A 26300-nucleotide genomic window follows, 5' to 3' on the forward strand; every position below is an offset into this window, starting at 1 on the left:
CTGTATTATTCAGTCTGTAATGATTAAATACAGCCAGACATATCAAAGGACACTGAGCACTGAACCCACAAGTGTTGGCAGATACTGGAGTTACTACTGTGTTCACTGGATGTATTACATTACTTAAGCAGAAACTATCTACATCCTCTGAAAACATATGTGGAGAAGCACTGATTTTAGTATCGTACTGAAAATGTGGCTCATATATTCTGAACATCCTTCATATTGCATTATGTTATAACTGAATTTAAGTGTTAAAACGAGATGTTTCTTGGTTAAACCTTTTGATGAAGTCCCATGATCATAACCTGAAATTTCTGTAATAAATGTGTGTGCGTGTGTGTGTCTATGTGTGTTTTAGGCCGTTGCCTCACATCAGGAATGGTGTGAATTTGTTTCATCCGGTGGGGAATCCCGTGTTTGTGAGAGATCTGCTGATTTTCCCTAAACATGCAGAAAACTGCAACATGGGTAAGCAAATCTCTCTCCTGCTCTTATTTGTTGTTCTTGGCTGGTCTGTGTCATGTCAGTGGTTATAATGCAGAGGTCTCTTGTTGTTATGTGTTGAGTGTTTTGTACTGTTGTATAGAGGGTGAGTCATAGTCTCTATATACATTGGATTCCCTCATTCTGACTCATACATATCTCTCTCGCTTTCTCTCTCTCTCTCTCTCGCTTTCTCTCTCTCTATCACTCACTTTCTCCATGTGTAAGTGTTTCCAGATGGCACTTTCAGCTCTTAATGACTGCAGTATCTGAGATTTCCAATTGGTACACAGGGGTGTACAGGCTATGCGTTTTGTATGAAAAGAGGGGGGAGGGTCATAGGTATGATTTTGTGCAAGTGTGTGTGTGAGTGTGAGTGTGCAAGTGTGTGTGTGTGTGTGTGTGTGTTGGATAGTTTTAGGGTTTCCCTCCCCTGGGGGTCTGAGCTACTGCAGTGGAATCTGGCTCATTTCCAGCCGTTCACCTCCTAAACACTGCAGAGCACTGCACCATTATACATATACATGACATATGTACGTGTGTGTGTGTGTTTGTGTGTGTGAGAGAGAGAGAGAGAGAGAGTGTGTTTTGTTCTCTCGTTTAAAGCTCAAATTTCAGTAGCTATAGATTCTTTTGAGATGTTCACTCTGTTCAGCAGGGTTCCCCTGCCAAATTGTGCTTGTCTGCAAGTGTGTGTGCGTGTGTGTGTGCATGCATGTGTATTTGTATGCATATTACCCAGCTGCATGTAACACTGTGTGTGTGTGTGTGTGTGTGTAAAACTTCTGCTATGGTTCCTCTCTGTCTCATTCAAAGTGTGTGAATGGAGACAATTACACAGAATTTTCACTGGTAATTGCACAAAATCTTTAACAGCCCCGCAGTTTACCTCTGATGGTGCCGGCCGACTGTGTTCTTTAGAACACAAGAATATTCCCAACGTCTCTCTGCTCAGGGGCTTCACTGTCCGTCTGTTAGAGAAGCCTACGGAGCCAAGGTTTTGTTTTATTGTTTTCACTGACTCTGATGATTGCCTTAGTCCGGTGACATGTTTTGTGTTTGTGTTTACAGTTTTCTCCAGCCTGTTGGGAGACACCATCCTGATGGATGACCTAGACTCTGCTAATGAGTACCGCAAAAGGGTTAGTGTGTGTGTGTGTGTGTGTGTGTGTAAAAAGCCATTTTGTGCCACAGGTTTTAGTGAAAGGACCTCCACATGCCTTTTGTTTTCTGTGAACGAGTGAATGTCTTGTGTTGCGTTGTGATTTTTTTTGAGATTTGGTTTCAGAGTCTGTTTATGATTGATTGGCTGATTTGAGCGTGTGTGTGTATGTGTGTGTGTGTTTAACTGACAGGTCGTACAGAGTAAGGTACAGTGTCCTACGCTACTCACAAGGCAGGGGGATCGTATCCGTAGCAACGGCAAGTTCGGAGGTTTGCAGAATAAGGCCCCGCCCATCGAAAAGCTGAGAGGACAGGTGTTTGGAGCACCGCTCCCAAAAGAATACCACACCATACAGAAGCATATAGGTAAAACACACATGCACACACACACACACACACACACACACTCACCCTCCATCTTTTTTTATGTGTGCATGTTCATTTGCTGCCAAAGGATTGGGCATGCATGTCTCCTCACCTAACTTGAGCATATTTTGAAATGGTCCTTCTCTCTTTCTCTCCTGTTTGTGTTTGTGTGTCTTCGTGTGTGTGTGTGTGTGTGTGTGTAGAGTTACTGCAGCAGTACTGCTTGGCGCGACAGAAGGCTGGAGAGGTGAAGTCTGAGTACGACTGTCATGTGCTGTACATGCAGAGCCCCGAGATGAGAAAGAAAGAGCAAGAACTCCACCAGCAAGAGGCACAGCTCAGAGACATCGAAAAAACACTTGGTACTAATGTACAGCTCTGTCTGTGTGTGTGTGAGTGTGTGTGTGTGTGTGTGTATGAGAGAGAGAGAGGGGGTGAGAGAAAAGTGGAGGGAATCTTTTAAAAGTGCTTGCCAACTTAAAGAAGGGTTAATACGAAGTTGTCTGTCTTTTTAATGCAGATAAATGGATCTAACATTTATCACTTGAAACAGACCCCAGGTGTTCATTTAGGTACCACAGTAGTGGCTATATTTTGTTTTCGATTCATATTAGATTTATGATTCAAATATTGCTAACACTTGAACAGTGTCATTTGTTTTGTGGCATCAAAGTAGCATTCAGCCCCAGCGATAGAAAGGAATTCCTTATTGCTTGGTTGATGTGGATTTGGAATCTGTTTGTTTGTTTGTTTGTTTGTTTGGTAATTGCGTTCCCTGTGTCAGCAGCTAGTACTCCGGTGAGAGTGTCTCCCGGCTCAACCATAAAACGACCCGCAGCAGAGACGGACGAATCAGCTCACACTCCGTCCAAGAGGGCGCGGCGTAAAGCACGGAGACTTCAGGGTAGGCAGCTTCCTGAATAACATATACAACAATACATCTTTTTCATGCCCAAGGCAAAAACGCAAATCCGAATGGTCGTCTTAACACGGGCAGACAAAATAGATTTAGGATGGACTGACAGCAAACAACCATTGTGATGGGCACAGTTTGCGTGTGACCTTTTTGAAGTTATGTCTGTTATCCTATTGGAAGTCTTCAGAATTTGAATATGGCTGTCAACCACTGTTTTAACTCCTCTGTTTAAACTCCTCAAATTATCCTTTGCTTGTTTTTGTTTCTTAATTCCAGTTTTCACTTCAGGTGTGTATATATCTGTACAAAATCTGATACTGATGCTGTTTTTTCTCTTTTCCAGAATAAAGTTATTCCAAACTTATGCTGGGCATGACAAGGATCTCTACAGTATTAAATGCAATGTAAAATATATAGTTTTTTTTCTGATGTTCTTTTATGAGGATGTTCTTACCAGAGAATATCTCTTTTTTTTTTTCTTATTGTCATAACTATTATAGACATAATAATGTTTAATGGACCCATGAATGTATTCTTTTCACGGCCTTTGTGATCCGTTTTCATCTTAAACTTTTAGTTTCGGAATGTAAATATTTCTTAAAACTTTCTTAAAATTTCTGTTTAATCTGAACAGAACAGAACAGGCAGCTCGAGTAATAAACTTTCTGCAGTAAGTATTTTGTAAGTTTCTGTGAAAAAAAAAATTAAACTAAAATAAAAGGGATGTCTTTAAATTCATGTGGCTGTCTTTTTCTCTTTCCCTTGATGATTGAGAACCACAACTCCTTCTGCTGTCTTTGTCCTACTTTAAGCAACTCAGTGCTTTGCTTGACAAAATGGTGTTCTTGGAAAAATTCAAATGGCAACTGGTTGTTAAATGTACAAGTGTTAAATCAAATGTCCACTCTAAGCATGAGAGCTGCTGTCTTTGTGATGTCATTTGGGTGGTAGGGCATCCGTTGCCACCCAGTTAGAGGTTACATCACTCCCAGTGTCCGTGACACTTCTGTATTATCCGCACTTTTCAGGGAAAGAAACAAGTGTGTGTATGTGGATCAAGCCATCAAATTCATATCATTCCGTAAAGAACCATCGTGGGTTTGTGTCTAAAGAGGATATGGTGGCGGTCAGAACCGATAAGTTCTGAGTTAAGAGCACAATTTTGTGACGGCCCATTCGCATTCAGAATGACATGTTGAAACCACTTGAATGGATAAGAAAAACATTTGACTTCTAACGACAAGTAAACATCGTAGTTAACATTCTCATCATCGTACCCTCAGTGAATTGTTTGTATGTGGAGTTAAAACATGTCGCCCTCTTTAATTTATGGGGCCTCATTTCTGAAAAGCGAAAGTTCACTCGCGCTTCACCTGGCGCGAACTTACTTGAAACGTACCGAGGTCTCGCCCATACCTGCCATTTTGGCTCAGTTTCGCCAAGGGGCAACTGGTCGGCAGGGACGTATATGGTCTCCGACATTAGACCCCACAAATCACATCTGCTGAAACTTCATAACTCATTCCTCCTTCTGGTAGAGGACTACTCTATGAGTGCCGTGTCAAAAGTTCATAGTTAAGTCGTTTAGCCTTGGTAAGTGATTTCAATTGTATGTTTATTAGCCTACATGTAGCCTAATAAAAGGCGGTCTCATTAGTCTGCTATCACAAATTGCAGTGGTCTTTCAAAGATTAATTTGTGGTTATTACAGCGGCTTCGGCTAATCATAATAAACTAGGTCCTGCCTGGAATTATATATGCGGTGGCTGATCGTGAATGATTGTAACCCGTCTCCAGAAAAGTCTTCTCTGTTGTTTTGCTTTCCTTGTGTATACTCACTGATTAATAAAGGAGTTTTCGGTGAACCTCAGAACGACCGCTTATGAGGCAGTGGAAAAGTTTTTGGTCTTATTGCACGTCATAGTTGGTTTTAATACTTACCCCAAGCAGTGAAAATGAAGGAGCCGGGAAACAAAAGCAGATGAGAGATGCTCGGAAGCGGAACGCGGGATGAAAGAGCCCGTAAACTTAGTGCGTCTCTCCCAGGGCGGGGGCGTGGAGCACGAACTGGGGGGTCGAGCCCTAAACGTTACATTTGACACAGCCTAGACACTCCGGAGCAACCTTCCCGCCTGTGCGCTAAACGCGGAGAAACACTTCAAGTGGTTTAATTTTGCTTCAAGGTGAAAGTGGATGTTTTCAGCTGATGTGTTTTTTTCCCCTGTAACTTAAACAAAAGTAAGTCGCTTTAAAATGAAGTGCGTATTGTCTGACTCCGCGTCCCTCTGCACTGTGCTTTGTCTTCTGCTTACCTTTTCACTTACATATGGGACCCCGTCTAGATACAGTTTATTTCAGGGCAACGCATACTCCGGGTCAGTTCCACGCCAAAGGAACAAGTGAGTGGGTTTTTCTGTATTATCCAGAACATTCTGAAGTAGTCTTGTACCTATTTTGTGCTGTTGTAATTGTATGAAAAAAAATACGCTTTACAGCTAAGTTTCTAAAATTGCTTGCACCTAACGTTTGTCTTACCTTTTCAATTATTTATTTGAAATACGAGATTTTAGATGCCCAGCTTTATTACAGATTACATTAAATCAGTGCATAATGTTCCTATACGTGTATGAGAAAACCATATTATATTTAAGCCATATTTAACCTAGACATGGAACATTTCACAGCAACATCCAGAGGATAAACTTTTCTTGAATAACCTCAAAACGCACCAGTTTGGTTTTTAATTTGCTATGGAACTGTCATATTTGCCTTGCACAGTTGTTCAATTCACAGTGAAATACACTTTTTTCGCAGAAATTGGTGCGCGTTCGTCGTTTACAAGAACGTGACCTGTGCCGTACTTGGATCAACGGAAAGCGTGTTGGAGCCGGAGCCCGCGCCGTGTCCGATGCATCAACCCAACTGCGCGCAACGCGTGATGTAAGTGTCTCCGGGGAACGGGCGGAGGTGTGCGCGATTTTATTGGTCAGGAGAGCACTCGCTCTTCGTTGCCTCATAACGGAGGCTCATGATCAAATAAATTACTCTCTTTGGCCTGAATTGACTGTGATGTTCTTAGAGCTTACATACTGTACTGATTTATGAAGAGTTGTTTTGAAAACCATGGTAGGGGTTTGGGCTTTTTTTCTGTTTTTCATTTGCGTTTTCTCGACTGAAATATGCGACTTATCATTTTAAGCAAAAACGAATGCATATGCATATCCAAATCCAAATACATATAAAGTTAGTGTATATTAGGTTTACGGCTCATGCATTATAGGGGATAGAAGTTGCGCAAGCTTCTGGAACAATCCTAACTTTCTCTTGTGTACCATTGCCTGCTTTTGATTGTCAACAAAACAGTAACATTGCTCATTAGCAGGGAGGGTGGGGGAGGGGTGCAAAGCCCTTTAAAAAGCAGACCTATCAAAATCTTGATTCTCTGAACACCCCAGATCCTCAGATTATCCTGTGTCTCTTGGGGGAAATGGCCTGAGATTATGTTAGATTAGAATGGAATAGCTGCAAGGGGGGAAAACAGCAAGATTTCGTCTGATAAATCATTGTGAATGGCCCTTTAATTGGTGGGCTCTGAATGTCTGATGGGAATCTGACTTATTTATGAGCACAACAGTGCCAAGGGCTATTCTATCACTGAAACAGAGGTGTATATGTGTGTGTGTCTGTGTGCGTGTGTGTGTGTGTGTGTGTAAGACGACATGTTGCTAACACATTCCAACTCCTCAAGAACTTTCCTCTTTTAGTTTTACTGGGACTGCATCTAAGGCATTTACTAATGAGTTAGCTTTTCTGAGTTGTACTGTTGCTATCTGAAACCTCTAATGCAAAGCTGCTCCTTTCTGGTCAGCTCAAATTGCACTGCCTCTATGTGTGTGTGTGTGTGTGTGTGTCTGTGTGTGTGTATGTGTGTGTACACGCACGTAATACATCTAAAAAATCTTAAAGCATTTATAGGGGTACTTAATGAGGGTCTGCCATCTGGACCAGGTTTGTGTGTGTGTGTGTGTGTGTGTGTGTGTGTGTGTGTGTGTGTGTGTGTGATGTCATGCGAGCATGTGCTGCATGCTAATCTGTCATGAGTCTTTCCTCTGTGACTCCTCTGTGACTCCTCTGAGTGATAGAATCCACAAAACTGCTGCTCAGATGGTCGTTTCTTTCATTCTTTACACGCATTCAATCAGACTCCTGAGAACAGATAGAATCACTGGAGGGATAGTGGTACCCTTTATGACTCTGTTATGATTCTCTGTATTAAAATGCACGCGCACACACACACACACACATAGGGGGAAAAAAAACAGTTACGCACTTAAAGCTGCAGACCAGATGTGTGTCACAGTTGGATTAAACCATTATGAGTTATGCTGTATGCATAATAATGCCATGCTTGTTTCTAGTTGAGTGTTTACATTTCTTAATGCTCTGAAGATGGGAGAGTAAATGCATCAGCAAACGGAGCATAAAGCCAGGGACGAACAGCTAAAGAACAGCAGTAAAATCAGTCGCTCAGCTGGGCTCGCCACGTGACTCTTGTACTGCATACATTCTCCACCTGGAGTTTTTTGGCAATGAGAAGTTTGAAGCTGCGTTGCGTTTTAGGCATTTAAATACTTTACACAACATCTTAACATTTATTGTCTTGACCTTACAGAATAGATGTGTGCTCACCATTTGAATTTTAACAGTAGAATACAGGAGTGTTGTACATTCTGTTCTTACATTGAACTAAAAATACATATATATATAGCTGTAATATGAAGTGTATTTGGTACAGTTTTAAATAGTTTCTGTGTTAGTATTATATTTTTCATGGAGTTCTATGTTATATTTGGAACATATTCATTTAACAACTAGATTGTAAGGTCTGTTAAAATCCAAATTCACCATTGCTGAGTAAACACTGAGAGTGCTGAACTAACACTGACAGTGTTTATATAATAAATTTATTGTGTATATAAGCTCATGCTCTTTAAAGGTCATGTCGAATACTTGACTGCTCTATACTGTGCATATGTACAGGGTGATGATACTGAGTTTTACATCTCTTCTCAAATCCTTTTGCGCAGATACCGCACTCACCTGCGGCCCATGTATAAGGTGGGGTACAAGCAGGTGACGGAGCTGGAGTGGAGGTGCTGCCCAGGCTTCCAGGGGCATGACTGCACGGAGCTGAAGGACATCTCACAACACCCCCGCATACTCCAGGGACCACGCCCAAATCCCCCTCCTGCACCTGGTCATGAGCAAAGCATTTTGGGTAAGGTCACAGCTGTAACCTGTTATAACTGTGGTTGAGAATTTACATGATGGAAAGGGACAGAGACTCTTTCTGCTGCTAGTGGTAATTAAAGGGTATTGTTGAAGGGTGTGTGTCTTACGTTTTCTTAGGGTAATTTGACAATAAATAACCACTTATACTATCAATGCTTTGAAAACAGTAAAGAATGGGACGTAACAAAAATCTAACCACACTCTGGTCCTCTAGGAAGTTTGGATGTCAACCACCCCCCCCCCAACTGTTTTTTCTTAGTTTAGCTTAATATTATATTATATGACATGTTTTTGTTGTTGTTGCCGTGTGTGTGTGTGTGTGTTTGTGTTTTAACCACAAATTTAACATGGAATAAAACAAAATCTTCTGGAGGGAGATTGGTGGTGACATTGTGAGTTCTAGAGATTTCCATGACTTTTTGGTTTGTCTCCTAGGGCCAGAAGTATTCTCCGGCAGCCACCCATGGGACCGGACAGGCCAGAGTGGGCAAAATAGTGTTCCTTGGGGTCAAGGTGGAGTGCCTGGGAATCAGGTCAGAGGTCACGGTGAGGGCACCAGGGTTCAACAGCTGGAGGAGGAGGTCCACCGCCTATCCCAGACGGTACTTGACCTACAGGCGGCTATGACGACAGCTAACGCCAACCTCCGCTTGGACCTGCAAGAGGACACCAGCAAGATGTTACTGAGCATGCTGGGAAACCTGCGGCAACCACAGGGTGTTCTGACAGGCGGTACCGACACCATTCTTCTGCCGTCTGGCTTCCCAGGGTCCACAGCCGATGACCTTCAGAACCAGCTCTCGCAGCTCTCAGACACAGTCGCCACGAGCACACGTTCCATCCAGGACCTGGAGAACAAGATCCAGGAACAAGACGGACAGCTGCGTCTGCTAATGGAGGCTTCCCAAGCTCCCCCAGCTCCGTCCACTGGCCCCAGCACAAACAGTGAGGATTCACTCCGGGCCTACGTAGACAAGAAGCTGTCGGCCTTACGTGAGGAGTTGATGGAGGGGATGGACATTAAAATGGCTGACCTAAAGAACACTTGTGAGTACAAAGTGATGTCCGTGAAGGAGCAGTGCGAGGAACAGGAGACCTCCTATCTCAGTCTGGCTGAACTCCTCGACTCAAAGGAAGCCGACCTCCGCAAGGAACTCCAGGAGCTACGCCTCCTCCTGCCAGCATCAGGTACTGGGTCGGGGGCAGGCACAGAGGTCACTGACCTGCGTTCAGATGTAGAGCGTCTGAAAGATGCCCAGCGAAGCCTTGCTGAGACTGTCTGGCATCATAATATGACATTGGCCCAGAGGGAACAGCAGGGGAAGAAACTGGAGCCAGAGCCAAGGGTTAATCAGGGAGATAAGAGGACCACGACTGGCCACGATGAAGCTCTGGAGACACTTTCGCGCACCCTGAAAGGAAAGGTGGGCTCTGCCATTGAGAGGGTTGCACAGCTGGAGGATTCTATCACAGAGCTTAACGTTTCTCTCGGTCGGAACACGGCACATCTTCAGCAGCTTCACTCCTGCTGCAGCCCATCGCAGAGTCCCGGCCAAGGGGCGGGATTAAAGCACAGGATAGAGCAACTGGAGACAGACTGTGGGCGGAGCAAGGAGCTGATTGCCAAACTGGAGGGGTTAATGTCTGGGTTCGATGGACGGGTGGCCAGCGTCGAGGGAGTGTGCGGACGTTTGCAGCCAATGTCGGATAGCCTGGGAAGGATTAAAGACGGGTTGAACAAACACGTGAACGGCCTGTGGACGTGTGTGCGACAGCTCAACAGCACAGTCCGCGCGCACACGCAAGACATCAGCAAGTTAAAGACAAACACACACAATTTGCAGTCAAGTCAGGACGGGACAATGAGCAAACCTAAACATACAGGTAAGGGGGAAAGACTGTGGATGACGTGATCTCACAAATAAAGGGTAGCATTAAAGGTATCGTGTCTATTAATAACATCCCTTACCACTAAAAAATCCACTGAGTTTGTTTGTTTGTGATCTCTGCAACCACTCTTTGAGGAGTAACAACCACTGTATCCACAGCAGCTTTGTCAATGACATATCCACCAATAGCAGCTGTGCTAGTAACAGCTCTACCATTAGTTATGTCAGTATTTGCACATTCAGCATGCCTGTCAGCAACAGCTCTACTGATTCCCACTCTGTCAGTTACATCTCTACTGGTAGCATGTCTGTCAGTAACAGCTTTATTGATACCAGCTCTCAGTAACATCTCTACATGAGCATGCCTGTCAGTAACAGCTCTACTGATTCCAGCTCTCTAAGTAACATCTCTGCTGGTAGCATGTCTGTCAGTAACAGCTCTACTGATTCCCGCTCTGTTAGTAACATCTTTACTAGTACTAGTAGCATGTCTGTCAGTAACAGCTCTACTGATTCCAGCTCTGTCTGTAACATCTCTCCTAGTAGCATGTTTGTCATTAACCGCTCTACTGATAGCACCTCTGTCAGTAACAGATGCACCAGTAACAACTCCACCAGAAACAGCTGTCAACAGCGGCTCTGCTTGCCAGAGCTCTCTTGGTGACAGCTCTGCTTGTGACAGCTCTGTCTGTTAAACAGCAACTCTACTAGTAAGAGCTATGTCAGAAATAGTTTCACTAGCTCTGGTGGCATTTTTTCAAGAACAACTCTTCCAGAGGTAGCTCAGCCCCCCTTTTCTCTATATGAACAAAATCAGTAGCAGTACCAGCTGTTGGTCTGACAGCAGTCTCAGCAGGAGGTCTGTCAGGTTTCATTATGTTACCTCTTCAGCAGCAGCTGTCTCCCATCTGGGGGGCTGAAGATTAGAGACAATGTTTAAATAATTCACCCATACCCACAGGTAACTGTGTAAGGTAGAATAACCTTGTGTGTGTGCGTGCGTGTGTGTGTGTGTGTGTGTGTGTGTGTGTGTGTGTGTGTGTGTGTGTGCACTCAGCAGGGTGTGTGAAAGGAAGTACTCTTTCCTCTGTCTGTGATTGGACACATATGCCTGTTTTAACCAAGCTAGCTCAAGGGTTGAGTAATGAACCCCTAACAAGGGATTACTGAGTGTGCATGCACACTGTGGCTTAGTTATGTGTGTGTGTGTGTGTGTGTGTGTGTGTGTGTGTGTGTGTGTGTGTGTGTGTGTGTGTCCGCTTGCCCACATCTGTAAGTCATCAGATGTGATTCTGTTTATGTATTTGTGAATTTATTTGTTTGTTATGAGACCCTGTACATGTTCAGGAAAACAAAATCCCACTTACAGTCAAAAAGAAATGATGGTATAATTACTACACAAACACACACACACACATGTCCTGGCACTAACTGTAAACACACACGCATACACAAACACACACGCGCGCGCACACACACACACACACGCACACACACAGTCATAGGGGTAGGGTTTGATCTGTATGAACCCTTGCAGTAGATGGAGTGTTCTGACTCACACTAACACACACCCTCTCTCTTAAACAGTCTGTTCTTTGATGAAAACAGAGGCACACCTCCCACTGCATCCCATCAGTAGTTGTAGATTGTGTTAGTGTGTGTGTGTGTGTAATGTGTCTCCTCATCCCAGTTTTTGGGTCTGTGTATGAGGACAAGCAGTGCTTTTACAACCAGCGAGTTGAGGAGCCACAAAACACAGATGCACAAACATTAATCAAATCAAAAACCATGTGTTCTGTTAGAGACTCTTTTCTTTAGACTCTGTACCATCCGGGTCTTCTGTCACTGCTCTCTGTTGACCTTTAGCCTCTGACCCGTAAAAAAGGTTACTGCTCCAGGTTTGTGACCCCTCACATAGCTGAATATTTATACACATTTATCAGGGGCCTCTGGAGAGGTTTGATTGGCAGGAGCCATTTTAGGCGAGTAGCCGCTGACTTATCTGCATTGCACTGATACGAGCCAATCCGAACCTATTTACTCGGAAAAGATGACAACTGTCACGGAGTTATAGTAACTGCAGTCTCCTTCTGTTTCTTTCTTTCTTTCTTTCTTTCTTTCTTTCTTTCTTTCTTTCTTTCTTTCTTTCTTTCTTTTTTTCTTTCTTTCTTTCTTTCTTTCTTTTTTTCCTTTTCTTTCTTTCTTTCTTTCTTTCTTTTTCTTTCTTTCTTTTTGTCTTTACCCCCACCCAATTTTTCTTTCTTTCCTTCCCCCTTTTCTCTCCTTCAGTCCTTCTGTTTTTTTCCCAGTTTTTGTTAGGCTTTACACTTCATGTTTTAAAATAAACAATGTGAGAGAGTGCTGGTCATTTGCTGTGTGTGTGTGTGTGTGTGTGTGTGTGTGTGTGTGTGTGTGTGTGTGTGTGTGTGTGTGTGTGTGTGTGTAAAAAAATGACTACGAATTAGAGAGTGAATAAGTATTACCCTTCCCTGTGCCAGATGCTTGTCTCTGGCAGATGAGATCATGGATACAGAGAAAGACAGTGCAGTGTGGGTGTAAAACTCTGCTACTCTGAAACATTCAGATTGTTAACTGGCCTTCACTTTGTGTTTGTCTCCTGCCCCAGGGGATAGTTTCCCCTACACTTGGCAGAGGGAGAGAACGAGAAAGAGAAGGAAAGAAAAAGAAATAGAAGGGAAAAGAGAGAGAGAGAGAGATAGAAAGCAATAGAGAGAGAGAAAGCGAGGGGGGGGGCGAGAGAGAGAGTGGGGGGCGGGTGAAGATTGTCATCCGCTTGGCTTATTTTCCAGAGTTGGTTCATCCACTTTGGATACAGAGCCTTCTGTGTAGTTATCAAACCAGCGCTTCTCTGAAAGTCAGAGTAATCTTCCATACTTACTCAGCCAATCATGGACAAGGCTTAGAGAAACCACACCTCCAGAACAATCCACCTCTTCCTCTCTGACTTAGTTTGGAGATAGAGGCCAGAAGAGAGGGACAATGTGTGTTTGTTGGTTGTGTGTGTGTGTGTGTGTGTGTGTGTGTGTGCTTGGTAGAAGGAGAATTCCAGATCACAGAACTGACCGTGGCTGTTTAGTATGAGGGGTTCTCATGGTTTCCACTGCCACATGTCTTGAGTCAGCAGAGCAATCTGTGGGGAGCTTCCTTCTGTTAAAAGTAATGGGCTTTTTAACAGGACTCTGTAAACTCTGGCTAATGGAGTGATAGTGATGTCCCTGATAATGTGTGTGTGTGTGTTTGTGTGTGTGCATGTGTGTGTGTGCACGCATGTGTGTGTGTGTATGTGTGCGTGTCTGTTTATGTGCGCACACGTGTGTGTGTGTGTGTTTGTTTGTTTGTGAGTGTGCGTGTGTGTATATGTATGTGTGTGTGTGTGATATATGCTGAGTCACTGCTGGGAGAGGCTGCATGTCTGTTTTTTGCCCTTTTTTATGAGTCTCTGACTCCCACAGTGCACAGCTGCAGTGTGAGACCTGACCAGTGTTAGACATATATTGCTCTCAGTTAGACTATCTGTAATTATACACCACTGACTGTCACTGATTACAGTCATATTCACACTACTGTCAATCACTCCCATCAACTACACTACAATCTTATAATGACAGTTATAAAAGACTTGAAAAGGTTGTCATGTCCCTGTCTGCTATAAATGCTTCTGTTTAAGTGAAGCTCTCGCTCTCTCTCTCTCTCTCTCTCTGTCTTCTGTGTGTGTGTGTGTGTGTGCATGTTTGTCACACACACACACACACACACACACACACAGGCAGCTAATTACACATAATTAGCGCATACATTTGTGTGTAAAAACACTTACCATTCACTAATGACTGGGAAATGGCCCAATTACAAAACAAAACAAGAATTCCCAACACCTGGGCCTAGAGATCGTTAAACAAACAGAGAAATTTTTACTATGGGGAAAAGCAGCCATCATGCAAATTTTTCCCGCTTTCCTCATAAATTCACACTTAAATATTTCCCCCCACTCTCAACATCTTTGACAGATACTTTGTTGGTTGTTTGAGGTGTCTTTGCCCCTTGCTTAGTCTTTCATTTGTAATTGTGATTTTTTTTTTTTCAATTTAATTCAGTTGTAATTTTTTGAGGTGTGAGAACCGCTAACCATAGCCAGAGGACACTATGCATGCTGGGATTTGTAGTTAGATGTCTTATCCGTCAGAAGAACACAGATGGAACCCCCACGACAGCTGAGGGTGTCACACCTGCAAAAGCTTTTTTTTTTCTTTTTTTCTTAATTACAGAAAACTGTCCTTTTCTCTCCTCATTTTGCTCTTTTCCTCCGTGTCTCCAGGTGTCCAGGTTGGTCTGGAGGACTCCAGCGTTCCCATGGAAATGGACACAGCTCGTCCGGCAGTGCCTGTGATGGAGTCTGGGGAAGCGGGGCCTCCTGGCACCAAACTTTTATCCCGCCCCCCCCACGGGACCAACGGAAGCATGAGCCCCGTTAAAGGCTATGCAGGAGCTCCAGGTAGGGAGGCAGAGGGAGCATGAAGGGGGATATATGACTCCGTCAGAGGGAGGAGAAGCTACAAAGCTAGCGTGGCATGACAGAGAACAAAGAAAAAGAGTTTTTTTTTAGATTCTACTGTCATCCTGGTACAGTTTTTAAATGTATGCTTTTATATTGTGTTTATAGTGTTGTATGCAGTGTGTGTTATGTGCTGCTTGCAGTGTTAATGATGCTGTAATTATGTGTCTACTATACTGTAGTAAAGAGCCCATTATGTTGTAATAATGTGTGTTGTATGGGAGTTCTGTGTGCATTATGATGTAATAATTTACAGACTACATGTAAAGGCATACTCTGCAACTATGTAGCATCTGCAAGATTGTAAAACAGTTTACTGTTATGAAAACTGTACTATGTTTTGCCCTGTAGGATATCCTGCTGTCTCCCCTGCTTCTCTCTCTCCTGATCTTCTGTCAGGTACAACCCTCTTCTATGACCCGTTTTCATTTACATTCAGTGTCTGGTTTTATTAAAGAACTTAACTAGGTTCATGTTAGCTGAGAACATTATTTTAACGTTATACTTTTGTCTGTTTCCTTCTCTAGCTGCACATAATCTGCCAATGACTCCACAGATGCCTCTGCTCACTGCAGGTAATAAACGTTCATTAGATGTTGTCTCGGAGTTTGTGTAATGGAGGAGGTAAAGGTGTGTTAATGAGTGTGTGTGTGCGTGTGTGTGTGCTGTGTTTCACAGATGATAAGGGTGTGCTGGCTTCTGTTTCGTTCTCGGCCGGTCTGACACTCCTCCCATTCCCTGGAGAAATTGGCATCATCCGTTTCAACAAGGTGCTGCTGAATGATGGAGGACACTACGACCCGCACACAGGTATACACACACACACACATACACACACACACAAGCACATGCACACACATACACATACACACACACACACACACAAGCACATGCACACACACACACACACACACACACACACACACACACATTACTCTTACATGTTGAGTGAGTTTTTATCTGTGCGTGTGTGTGTGTTTAACTCTGTGGGTGGGTGTTTGTGCGTGTGTGTGCTGTAGGTGTGTTTTCAGTACCAGTTGATGGACGGTACCTCATCAGTGCTGTGGTAACAGCTCAGAAGGAGGAGAGAGTGGAGGCGGTACTCTCAGTAGCCAATCGCAGTATTCAGAAGCTCGACACAGCTGGCTCAGGAGGCGTGGCTACCGACAGATGCGTGTGTGGTGGCATGGCCTCCCTAAGCCTCATCCTGGATCTGAGGCGGGGTCAGAATGTGGGGCTAGTGATGACATCGGGGAAACTGGCGATATCAACATCCAGTGAGATTCTCTCCTCATTCAGCGGAGTGCTTCTCTACCAATCACCATCAAAGAGCTAATAAACTACCATTCCCCCGTTACCACTCCTATCCAACACCACTGTAACCTATCAATAAACATAAAATCCAATACACAAACACTCAAATCCAAACACCACCACTTCTTGCTCTTCCTAAGTTGAACCTTCACTATAAAACCAACCCTTAAATATCCAAAAACGTTTCCGTTATATTTCTCTAGCACTGACTCTTAAGATAAACTCTGTGTGTGGTGCACATCATTAACTAAGCTTTTCAGCCCGATCCATGCTGGACGTTTCAATATATTTGATCTTCATTTACGTTATGCATAATGACAGAGACAATGATTGTGTGTTTTTGTTTTAAATATATATCTGCGTGTGTTTGTGAGAGAGACAGAGAAAAACATTTGTTTACATTTTATAAACTTTGTGCGTTATATTGTAAAAGGTTTATGTGCTCGTGTGTTATATTTGAAGTTGTACAATGACAACGGATTGTAGACAGCTTTGTATCAGAAGAACTGCTGTACCCTGTGGACCACAGCAATAAATTCTGGAAATGCCACTAATTTTATTATTGTCATCATAATACAAGAGTGTGCACAGAGTGTTCCTAAAAGCTTTTATGAGCTTCTTTTTCTGTTTTAAATAACATTTCATAAAGATTGTTTTAAAATGAATACCAGACCACGCGCTCCAGGCTTCTGAGACAACTTGTTGACACAATTCTATTACATCAGAAAGCAAAATGTTCAATTTTTTTTTTTTTTAATCTTTCTATGGATTTTTTATTTTTTTAACAAACATTCTTTTTCAATTTACTATCCTTCCGAGATGTCTATATATACGTAAATGATTTTGTATTCCAATGTCAGCATTAAGGTACAGATAACAAAAAAACTTAAAAAAAAAAAAACAACATTCTCTGGTCTGTAGAACACTAAAGGCATTAATGATTGACAGCCCTGGGAAACTAAAACAAAAGATGGGAAAACTGAAAACAGAAAGACAAGGAGCAGTCGTTGACAGAATCTGAAATACTGCAACCAACCCTGTAAGACCAGCCTCTCGTCCCTAAAATATCTGGAGCAGTTTTCGCAGAGAGAAAAAAGCGTCTACGCTGCCAGAAAAAAGTGCATTACGTAAGCGCTCAGAGTTTACATTCACATTCATTTACATTCGAAGTCATATGTTAAAACTTCCTGGTTATGAAGACACATCTTTGAAATGTAATACTATTTCTATTTTTAAAGTTTGCAGTATCAGTTGGTAACAGTCTGACAGAGTGATGAGTTAATCAGTGCTAATGTAGCAGCTACAGACATCAGTGTGCTTTTTTATATATATTTCAAACACACACATACACACACACACATACACATACACATTACATACACATACCTATATAGTAAGGCTTTCAAGGCAAACTAAACAAAACAACTAACTTTCTTCACAGTAAAACTGTTAAAATAAACTGCTGATGGACCTAAACACACACAAACACACACACACACGCAGAAGTAAGGCTTTAAAACAACAGCTACAAGCCTTTCGACAGTAGCTTTAAGTAGGAAACGATAAATCCGAGACGCGTAAACCTCGTAGTAAACTGTCTCCACCAAACAAACCATATCTGCTCTTGTCGAAAGTAAACTTTCAAGTGCCTTTGTTCTGCCAGAGTCTGGCAGATGAACACGGGGCAGATCAGGTCCAGCCTGACCAATCACAGCAGCTTCTCAGGACCGGACTGAAAAGTCAGAGCAACAGCAGGTCGTCCACAGAGACCGGGGCGATTGGCTCCCTCCAGAAACAGAAAGAGCTGAATTCCGGGTGAATGAAGGCAGAGTTCTGCTCTTTGTTTAACAGAGGAAAGACATGATCCACTAATTCACTGAGTCTGCTGTACCTATAGCACACACGCACACACACACACACACACACACACACACACAGGCACCGAGAGAGGGGGCAGGGGGTTGGGGGAGAGGGAAGGAGAGAGTCAGACACATATGGTGAGGTAAACTTGGAAATGACACCTTAAGCTCTATTAGCTGATAGTAAGTTTTGGTCCTGTGTCTCTTTGAGCACAGACTCACAGAGTGACTGACAAACTTGTGTGTAGTGGTTAAAAAGGCCTAGTGGTGAATTTGTGTATAGTGGTTACGTAGGCCTGATGGTGAACTTGTGTATAGTGGTTAAAAAGGCCTGATGGTGAACTTGTGTATAGTGGTTAAAAAGGTCTAGTGGTGAATTTGTGTATAGTGGTTAAAAAGGCCTAATGGTGAATTTGTGAACAGCGGTTAAAAAGGCCTAATGGTGAATTTGTGTATAGTGGTTAAAAAGGCCTAATGGTGAACTTGTGAACAGCGGTTAAAAAGGCCTAATGGTGAACTTGTGAACAGCGGTTAAAAAGGCCTAATGGTGAACTTGTGAACAGCGGTTAAAAAGGCCTAATGGTGAACTTGTGAACAGCGGTTAAAAAGGCCTAATGGTGAACTCACGATGTCTTGTTTCCTCGGCTCTGTTCCTGAATCACCTCTCCTTTAGGATTCACCGTAAAGATTCGACACAACGGCACCCCCGCATGTTTATAGGCAAACACATCCTGAAACACACACACACACAGACACATACACACAGAGACCATTTTAACATTTTTACTGCCCGGTGTATTTGTAACAAATGAATGCAAACGGGCATAACCAGTGTCTCCGTTCGAGGGTGTGTAAACTCTGTTCCCCTCTGTTTAAGAGTCAGGATGATAGAAATGGGTGATGTTTACATGTGTAAAGTTGGATGCTTACGTTGCTTCTGTTGCCAAAGGCAGCGTAGAAGGGCTGAGTGTTGGAGGGGAAGAGATTCTTTATGTCTGTCAGACACTCGATCTTAAACTTCTCTGGCTTCTTCTCAATCACTTCTCTGAGGATGAGAGAGACAAACAGTTTGACTGTACAACAAAGCAATCTGTTATGTGGTCAAACTCTAACAAAGGCCTTATAGTTGTGATGAAATGTGTGTGTGCGTATGTGTATGTACATTTGTATGAGTGTGTGTGTGTGTATGTATGAGCAGTAGGTGATTTGTTATTTTTTAACAAGGGAGATGGCCCAATGGTCAATGACACCACTCTATAGAGTATATAGGGGGATGGCGTCCCTCCTTATCCCCCTACAAATTACCTACTGTGTATGAGTGTGTATGTATGTGTGTGTGTGTGTGTGTGTGTGTATATGTGAGTGTGTGTTCTTATATATATATATGTGTATGTGTGTGTGTGCGTGTGTGTGTGAGTGTGAGTGTGTAGATGTGTGTATGTGTGTGTGTGTGTACCTGTGGAAGGCTGAGAAGAGACTGCTGGGAGAGAGCATTAGTGGGCCACGTGGTAATATGGTTCCTCTGTCGTTTACCCAGTGTAAATATCCTCTGGTCATGCCTGCCATCCCGATCGCACGGGCAGAACAATACAGGAACTTATAGCCGTTCCTGAGACCAAACACACACACACACACACACACACACACACAGTAACTGATCCGACCCCTCTTTCAAACATAACTCTTCTTTCATGCACAACTTCTGTGTCAATAGCTGTTGTGTTTGTCTCTGTAAGTTTGTGCAGCTGAAGAGCTTATTTAATGTGTTTTTTTATGTGTGTGTGTGTGTGGGGGTGATCTTACTCATGTATGGTATGGTAGAGTTTAGCTATGCCCCGATGAGTCCAGTCTTTGCCAAGCTGAGGGAGAATCTGCCCAAAAACGTCTGACCTGAGAGAGAGAAAGAAACGCATCAGGAGTCAAAGCAATCCTTTGGTAGTCCAAGAGATGAAAGCTCTGCTGGAACTGATACTGATACTGATGCTTAACAATAGTTGTCATGGCAACATTGTTCCTGGGTCAACATTTAACGGTAGATACTAGTGTAAAGACAGCAGTAGTACTGGTCCTGAGTACATGTTGCTATGGTGGGTGTTAAGTTTGATTGCGTAAGTTGGTAAACTGTCGTTATGGCGATAGCACTCGTTAGCGGACATACTTGGTGATGGTGCCATCAATATCTGAGATGATGATTTTGTCATTCCAGTGCCACAGGTAGATGGTGCCCTCACAGCGACACGTGCCCTGGTACTGTGTGGTTATGCTGAAAACCACATCATTAGGCCCCTCCCTCAGTTTCAAACCAGCCTATCAAACACAGGACAGAAGTGGTTCTCTCTGAGCTCCACAGCACAAAACACATCTCAACACAGTTAGTGAAAGAGCATTTGTGTGTGTGGATGTGTGTGTGTTTGTGTGTGTGTGTGTGTGTGTGTGTGTGTATGTGTGTGTTTACACTCTTACTATCTGATCAGATGACAGTCGAAGTGACTTCTTGTAAGAATGTGTGTGAGTGTTTCCTTCAGCCTGGACGCGTTCTGTAGGGACAACTGTACTCAACTCTTTAGAGTCTTCATCACTGGATGAGTCTGCTGCCACCTGCCTGTCAAACAGTATAATTACAGATACTTTCAATCAGCAGTCACATGAACACTAGACTAACTGCATTCACATATGCGTCCCCAGCACTGAAATTAATTTATGTTCCTCTAGAGCGCAACAGATCTAGAAGATCTACAAGTCCATGATTGTTTTCTCAGACCAGTCCTTGTTTTTCAGATCTCTCTCTTTTCCGGCGAGGTGCAAAATGTTCTCGTAAGGCGTAAGAATTAGTATAGTAATTTGTCAGTCTCACGTTTATGATAATTAACTCACAGTGGGGTAGGGCTATCCCGACGGAGGGCGGGGCCTTTGCTGGGAGAATCGCCTGACTCTGGCTTGGTCTCTACCTGAATAGAAACAAAAGGCAGTTTTTGGAATGATTGCCTTTTGAATTGGCAGTTACGTGTCTACACTTTGTTTTACACTCGGTAAATGATTTGGATATAATTTTTTTAGAGTCCACATACTTGTTTCACACTGCTCTTCCTCCAGAACCACCAACGATTGGACTTTTTTGGCATTTTCTCCTTCACCCAGGCCTCCTCTGTGGCCTAAACACACACACACACACACACACACACACACACACACACATTCAGGCCGTATTTAATTCAATATTCATTCAGTCCAAAAATCTGTCCCTAGGCGTCTTCACGTCTGTTTTTCTTTTGATCTGTACAGCGCCTGAGAAACAGCTGCAAGTACAAAACTCCTGACTTTAAACGGCATCTACGCTTCATGCTCACTATAAACCAAAAAGACTCTTTGTATTTTGTATTTGTATTTGTACTAATCTAAAATGAGGCTAACCTTGGGCAAGTTCTTCTGAAATGCTTGCATGCTGAGAATCAGGGGTGCTGCTAAGGTCCAGTTATAATACCTGATGAAAGACAGGGAACAAAGAGTATTACAAAAGAAGAAAGAAACAGGACAGATCCTCTTAAACACTAATCCTCTTAGATCTTAGATAGAGAAATAGTTTGTGATGTAACACACCTGTTGCTAATCCGAACCACCAGGTTTGGGTTATCGATAATGGCCGGGTTTTCTGCAAACTCCTGGTAGGTGACAATGTGTTCCAGAAACTTCTCTACAACAAAACAAAGGAATTACAGCTTGAACCGGTTCCACTTTGTGGTTAGTGTTCATGTGTGTGACAGAGAGTGTGTGTATGAATATGTGTGAATATATGTGTATGTGTGTGTGTGCACACGCATGTGTGTGTGCGTGTTTGTGTGAATGAGTGAATGTGTGTATGTGAATGTGTGTGTATATGTGTATATGCGTGTGTGTGTGTGTGTGCAGTACCTTTGTTGACTTGGGCGTTATCTCCAAGGCCTCCACACAGAGATATTGAAACGATTGGCAGATCAGAGGCAGAGTCAGACAGACACTCTGTCCCACTGTCGGCCGCAGTGCTGCACACTGACTGGGGAGACTGGGAGCCAGATCGCACACGCTCCTCCTCCCAGTGTCCTGCTACAGGCTCACTACACTCACTACACACACACACACACATACACACACAAAAGCAAATTTCAAATTTCATGTTCAACTCATGTCTCATCTGTGTATACTAAACACAACTTGTTTATTAAACACAGACTAAACACGCTGTGTTTATTGTGTATAAAACTGTAAAAGCCTGTGTTTGTTTGTAGGGTGAATATATGATACGTTTATGGGGTGTTTGACGAAATGTGTAAACCTTTTGGGGAAGTAGCGGGCAGCCTCCTGTGGATCCAGAGCTGAAAGGTCATCCAGATAAATGTCCTCTGGACCCTGGTGCTGACTCCTCTTCCTCACAACTTCATCACAGACACAGAGAGAGAGAGAGAGAAAGAGAGAGAGAGAGAGAGAAAGAGAGAGAGAAAGAGAGAGAGATGGTTTAGAGTATAGTGAGTAAGATTAGCCACTGGAATCCAAGCACACAATCTAACTCTCATTTAACTTCACATTTCAGTATGTAAGTACTTGTATTCTGGTCAAACCTACATCACATCGACACCCTAAAAGCAGAGCCAACATGGTCTTACTGGTGTGCATGTGTGCATGCATGTGTGTGCATGTGCGTGTGTGTCTGTCTGTCTGTGTGACTGTCTGTCTGCTGTCAGTCTGCCTATGTGCGTCAGTGTGTGTGTGTGTGTGTGTGTGTGTGTGTGTGAGCACGCCTGTGTCTGTGTGTTTGTGTATATGTGTGTGTGTGAGTACCTTTTTTCTTGCCGGGGGAGTCTGTTTTGGAGGGAGATCTAGGTTCAGGACAGAAGTTGTTAACTTCACCCAGAACGCGAACGGCAGCCTGCGGTACAAACATCACAGACCCAGGGCGCGTTCCAGAATCCTGACAGCAGCCGCCGTCCGTCAGTGAGCTCTTCCGCCTCACGGAGGAAAGTTCAGCTTTTTGGAGATGAGGCTCTGATTGGGCGAGGTAAGGTTCTGATTGGGCAAGGTAAGGCTCTGATTTGGAAACGGGAGACTCTGGTTTGTGCGCGTGTGTTTCCAGACCGACGGCGGAACGTTCCGGTCTGGGCGTACGAGGCCGGGGTTTGACGATGGCACAGAGGGGTTGGACGGAGCTCTGAGGCGACGTGGTCCCCGGTGACGTGACATCGGCGTCAGATATGACACGGAAATGGGTGTTCTCCGACGGAGTTATGTTAACCGTCTTCAGGGCCTCTGTCCACTCTCTGCGACTGACCTGAGGAGAGTTACAACCAGACAACAAAGTAAGATATGAGATACATTTTTTATCCATCTTGAAGCACGTTTTTAAACTGTGAGCCTGAGTGAAATGGCGTGTGCACCTTGGTGGCCTCGGGCAGTTCTCCCCACGTCCACTGCATGTGAGAGTGGTCCCTGAGGGAGTTCTCTGGCCACTTCACACTCAGCTCAGAGTCACTTTTGGGGGAGCTGGGCTCAGAGGTGTTTCTGTTAAAACAGCAAAAAACTGGTAAATGTGTGTGAATGTGGACAGGTTTCAGAACAGCTCACAATGGCAAAGTGTGTATTGTTTGTGTGTGTGTGTGTGTGTGTCTGTGTGTGTGTGTGTGGTGTGTGTATACATACATGATGGCAGAAGACCACTCTCCATCTGACAGGGGGTAGCTGTCCAGACGCTTTAGAACTGATTGTCTGGGCTCAGGACACTCCTTCACAGGAGAGAATGACTGTGCTCTGTAGATACACACACACACACACACACACACACAAACACACACGCACAAACACATTAAGTGTTACCTAGTGGTTAGACGATACATCAGCCAATATGTGTGTTTGAATTTGTTTCTTAAACGCAAATTTACTGGTTGACTGAGGCTGTCGTTGTTGACTCCTCTCTTCTCTGCTCTGTGGTTTTGTGTTTTCTCCTCCTTCTTTTCTTCTTTTTCACCATTCCATTCCTTTCCTCCTCCGACCCACCGCCTTCCAAAGATGAGCCAATCACTCGAGAGTCCCGCCCCCAGAACATCTGCTCCTCCGTTGGGATTGGTGATGTTACCAGGTGGGCAGGTATCGTTTCCTAGGTGATCAGTGAGTCATAATAATCAGGATGATGGAAACGTCTTACGGAGCTTCAACAGGATTACACGGACCGGTACCGTTACTTCATAGATAATGGGTTTTAAACACGCTTCTTCATTGTTCCCATTAAGCTGGTTACAATGCTGGTTACATAAGTTCACCTTTCACCCAGGACAGAGTCTTCATCTCCAGCCCCATAAAAGCACACCTGATCTTAGTCACTCAAAGTCTAGGGTTAACACTGAATATGGAACTGGACTAAAAATCCTGCAGGAATGTGGCCTCTCCAGGACCAGGTCTGTCAAACCCGGGATTATAATGTCTGGGTCTGTACTCACATTTCCTTGTTCGGTCTCCTGGACAAAGAAGGCCTCCCCATTGTCCCCCAGCTTCATGTGCAGGTCCACCGGCGAGCCGTTCACCTCGATGTCAATCTGCAGGGTCAGAAGTCACAGGGTCAGGAATGAGCATTGTGGGAAATGTAGATGTCAGTCATCTGGGTCAAAGCAGGCTTTGAAAGACTGTGGATGGTGGGATATACGGTTAAACAAAAGGACATATTCTGATTTATTTAGAATTTGGAATTTAAAGTTTAGAGTTAAGAATTTAATCGAATTTTTTTCACTGCCTGTTTTTCTTCATCCAGGCACGCCCTCATTGGATGGTCTTGCGGCTCCAAGTAGGTCATGCATAGTGTCCGTTTTTCTCTCCTCGTTTCTCCTACATCCCTCCCTCTCTCGCTCTCTCTCTCTGCCCTAATTCAGCATTATTAAATCCAGTCAGCTTTAAACTAGGCTAGAGCCACATTTCTTGGTTGCTTGGTGACGTAGCGTAGCATATAGAAGCATTAATGGCCCCTTTACATACACAAGCCACATTTAGCTTGCGTACACACTGCTGTTACACAAACGTCCCATTATATATAATTAACCTGCTAACGTTCAAACTAACAGGTCTGACTGCAGATCATGAGTTCAGTGGTCACTTCTCTGATTCAGTGAAACAAATCAAGAAAAACGACAGTTTACTGGCACTGAAGTTACAGGCTTGACACAGCTAGCCTGCAAACGTAAGGCTATGCTAGCCAAAAAAAACCTCTGTGTTGCCAAGGAGATCTTGCTACATCATTAGTCTCTGAATATAACACTGTGTTACCATGGAGACTTGGCCGTGTCATAAATCAATGACAGTGTTCCTGGGTCATTTGGCTTTACTAGTAACAAAGGTGATGGCACTGTACACTGAACCATCTCTCTCTCTCTCTCTCTCTCTCTCTCTCTCTCTCTCTCTCTCTCTCTCTCTCTCTCTCTCTGCACTCACCACTTTCTCTCGGGAGCGCAAGACACCCAGTTTCCCGAAGCGGACGTGGAAAGGGGAGCACTGGAAGGTTCCGTCAGGCTGCTGGACGACGATCACGTCGATGCAGCCGGACAGAGTGGCCTGATTCAGTCCTTTGTACAGCTCCCTGACTGTGACCAGGACCTGACCAGCTAACTGCCCCACGTAGTTCATAGTGTCCACCTACCACACACACACACACACACATACACACACACACACACACGCATGTACACACACACACACACACACACACACACGCATGCACACGCATGTACACACACACACACACACACACGCGCACACACACACAGAGTCAGAAAATATACACAGCAACAGTTAGTACAGGCTCTTAATCACATGTTGCTCACCTACTTTACACCCACGGCCATACTCACACACACAGGCTCACAAACATATACACAGAAACATTTAACACATCTTAACCACATTCTATCCACCTACAACACACACACACACAGAGTTATACACACTCACTCATAAACATATATGTAACACTTAACACAGGCTCTTAACCACATACTGTCCACCCACACCACACACACAACACGCACGGCTATACACACACAATCGTAAAATGTATGTAGCAACAGTTAACACAGGCTCTTAATCACATGGTGTCCACCTACTTCACACACACACACACAGACAAACACAAACAGATTCATATATATATACACATGAAAACTTAACACAGACCCTTAAACACACGTTGTCCAACTACCTCACCCATAGACAAACGTGATATATATTAGCACTACATATTAGGACTGCAGTCTAGATTTCCTTACCCCTAGCAGTAGCTGAGAAGACCAGCATAAGGTCTAAGAGCTGGGTGTGGATAATGGTAACGAGTGAGCGGCTTTCAGCAGCAGTCAGACAGGCTGTACTCAAGCTTGTATTGAAAGAAACATTTACTCCAAAACTAGTTTATGCAAATCCCCTCTTAGCTGATTTGT

At 43.7% G+C, this 26300-nt stretch overlaps 3 protein-coding genes across 3 annotated transcripts in view; 2 read left to right on the forward strand and 1 right to left on the reverse strand.

Annotated features, from left to right (window-relative positions):
* Positions 1 to 2940, forward strand: part of smchd1 (structural maintenance of chromosomes flexible hinge domain containing 1) — a 32351-nt gene extending 29411 nt beyond the window's left edge. The window contains exons 44-48 of the mRNA XM_030779162.1: positions 362 to 471; positions 1558 to 1628; positions 1842 to 2016; positions 2220 to 2378; positions 2804 to 2940. Of these exons, the coding sequence (XP_030635022.1) occupies positions 362 to 471; positions 1558 to 1628; positions 1842 to 2016; positions 2220 to 2378; positions 2804 to 2940 (652 nt within the window). The remainder of the gene's footprint in view (positions 1 to 361; positions 472 to 1557; positions 1629 to 1841; positions 2017 to 2219; positions 2379 to 2803) is intronic.
* A 2245-nt stretch (positions 2941 to 5185) lies between these two features.
* On the forward strand, positions 5186 to 16022 carry emilin2b (elastin microfibril interfacer 2b). The gene is made up of 8 exons (XM_030779164.1): positions 5186 to 5331; positions 5747 to 5872; positions 8020 to 8210; positions 8660 to 10108; positions 14450 to 14626; positions 15038 to 15085; positions 15365 to 15496; positions 15706 to 16022. Exons 1-8 carry the CDS (start codon positions 5186 to 5188, stop codon positions 16020 to 16022), a joined length of 2586 nt encoding a protein of 861 aa, XP_030635024.1.
* Positions 16023 to 17740: 1718 nt separating this feature from the next.
* On the reverse strand, positions 17741 to 25494 carry LOC115816197 (phosphatidate phosphatase LPIN2-like). The gene is made up of 19 exons (XM_030779165.1): positions 25303 to 25494; positions 24321 to 24416; positions 23766 to 23980; positions 23527 to 23634; positions 23265 to 23388; positions 22672 to 23158; positions 22169 to 22268; positions 21769 to 21950; positions 21457 to 21550; positions 21271 to 21340; positions 20928 to 21011; positions 20734 to 20807; positions 20323 to 20461; positions 20018 to 20166; positions 19663 to 19749; positions 19316 to 19468; positions 18790 to 18904; positions 18487 to 18590; positions 17741 to 17891 (listed from the first exon to the last, which is right to left on the reverse strand). Exons 1-19 carry the CDS (start codon positions 25492 to 25494, stop codon positions 17741 to 17743), a joined length of 2724 nt encoding a protein of 907 aa, XP_030635025.1.
* Between the last annotated feature and the right edge of the window lie 806 nt (positions 25495 to 26300).

Source organism: Chanos chanos, chromosome 7, assembly GCF_902362185.1.
Source record: "Chanos chanos chromosome 7, fChaCha1.1, whole genome shotgun sequence".
NCBI lineage: Eukaryota > Metazoa > Chordata > Actinopteri > Gonorynchiformes > Chanidae > Chanos > Chanos chanos.

Bases quoted from the DNA above. Each gene is read 5' to 3' on its own strand.
- LOC115816197 (XM_030779165.1), bottom strand. From the start codon at position 25,494: ATGAACTACGTGGGGCAGTTAGCTGGTCAGGTCCTGGTCACAGTCAGG. The intron at 23,635-23,765 runs GTAAATTTGCGT...GTGTATCTACAG, and splicing joins ACGACAGCCTCAGTCAACCA to AGCACAGTCATTCTCTCCTG. The intron at 19,750-20,017 runs GTATGTCCGCTA...TCTCTCTCTCAG, and splicing joins ATTGATGGCACCATCACCAA to GTCAGACGTTTTTGGGCAGA.
- emilin2b (XM_030779164.1), top strand. From the start codon at position 5,186: ATGAAGTGCGTATTGTCTGACTCCGCGTCCCTCTGCACTGTGCTTTGT. The intron at 5,332-5,746 runs GTGAGTGGGTTT...CTTTTTTCGCAG, and splicing joins GTTCCACGCCAAAGGAACAA to AAATTGGTGCGCGTTCGTCG. The intron at 14,627-15,037 runs GTAGGGAGGCAG...TTTGCCCTGTAG, and splicing joins AGGCTATGCAGGAGCTCCAG to GATATCCTGCTGTCTCCCCT.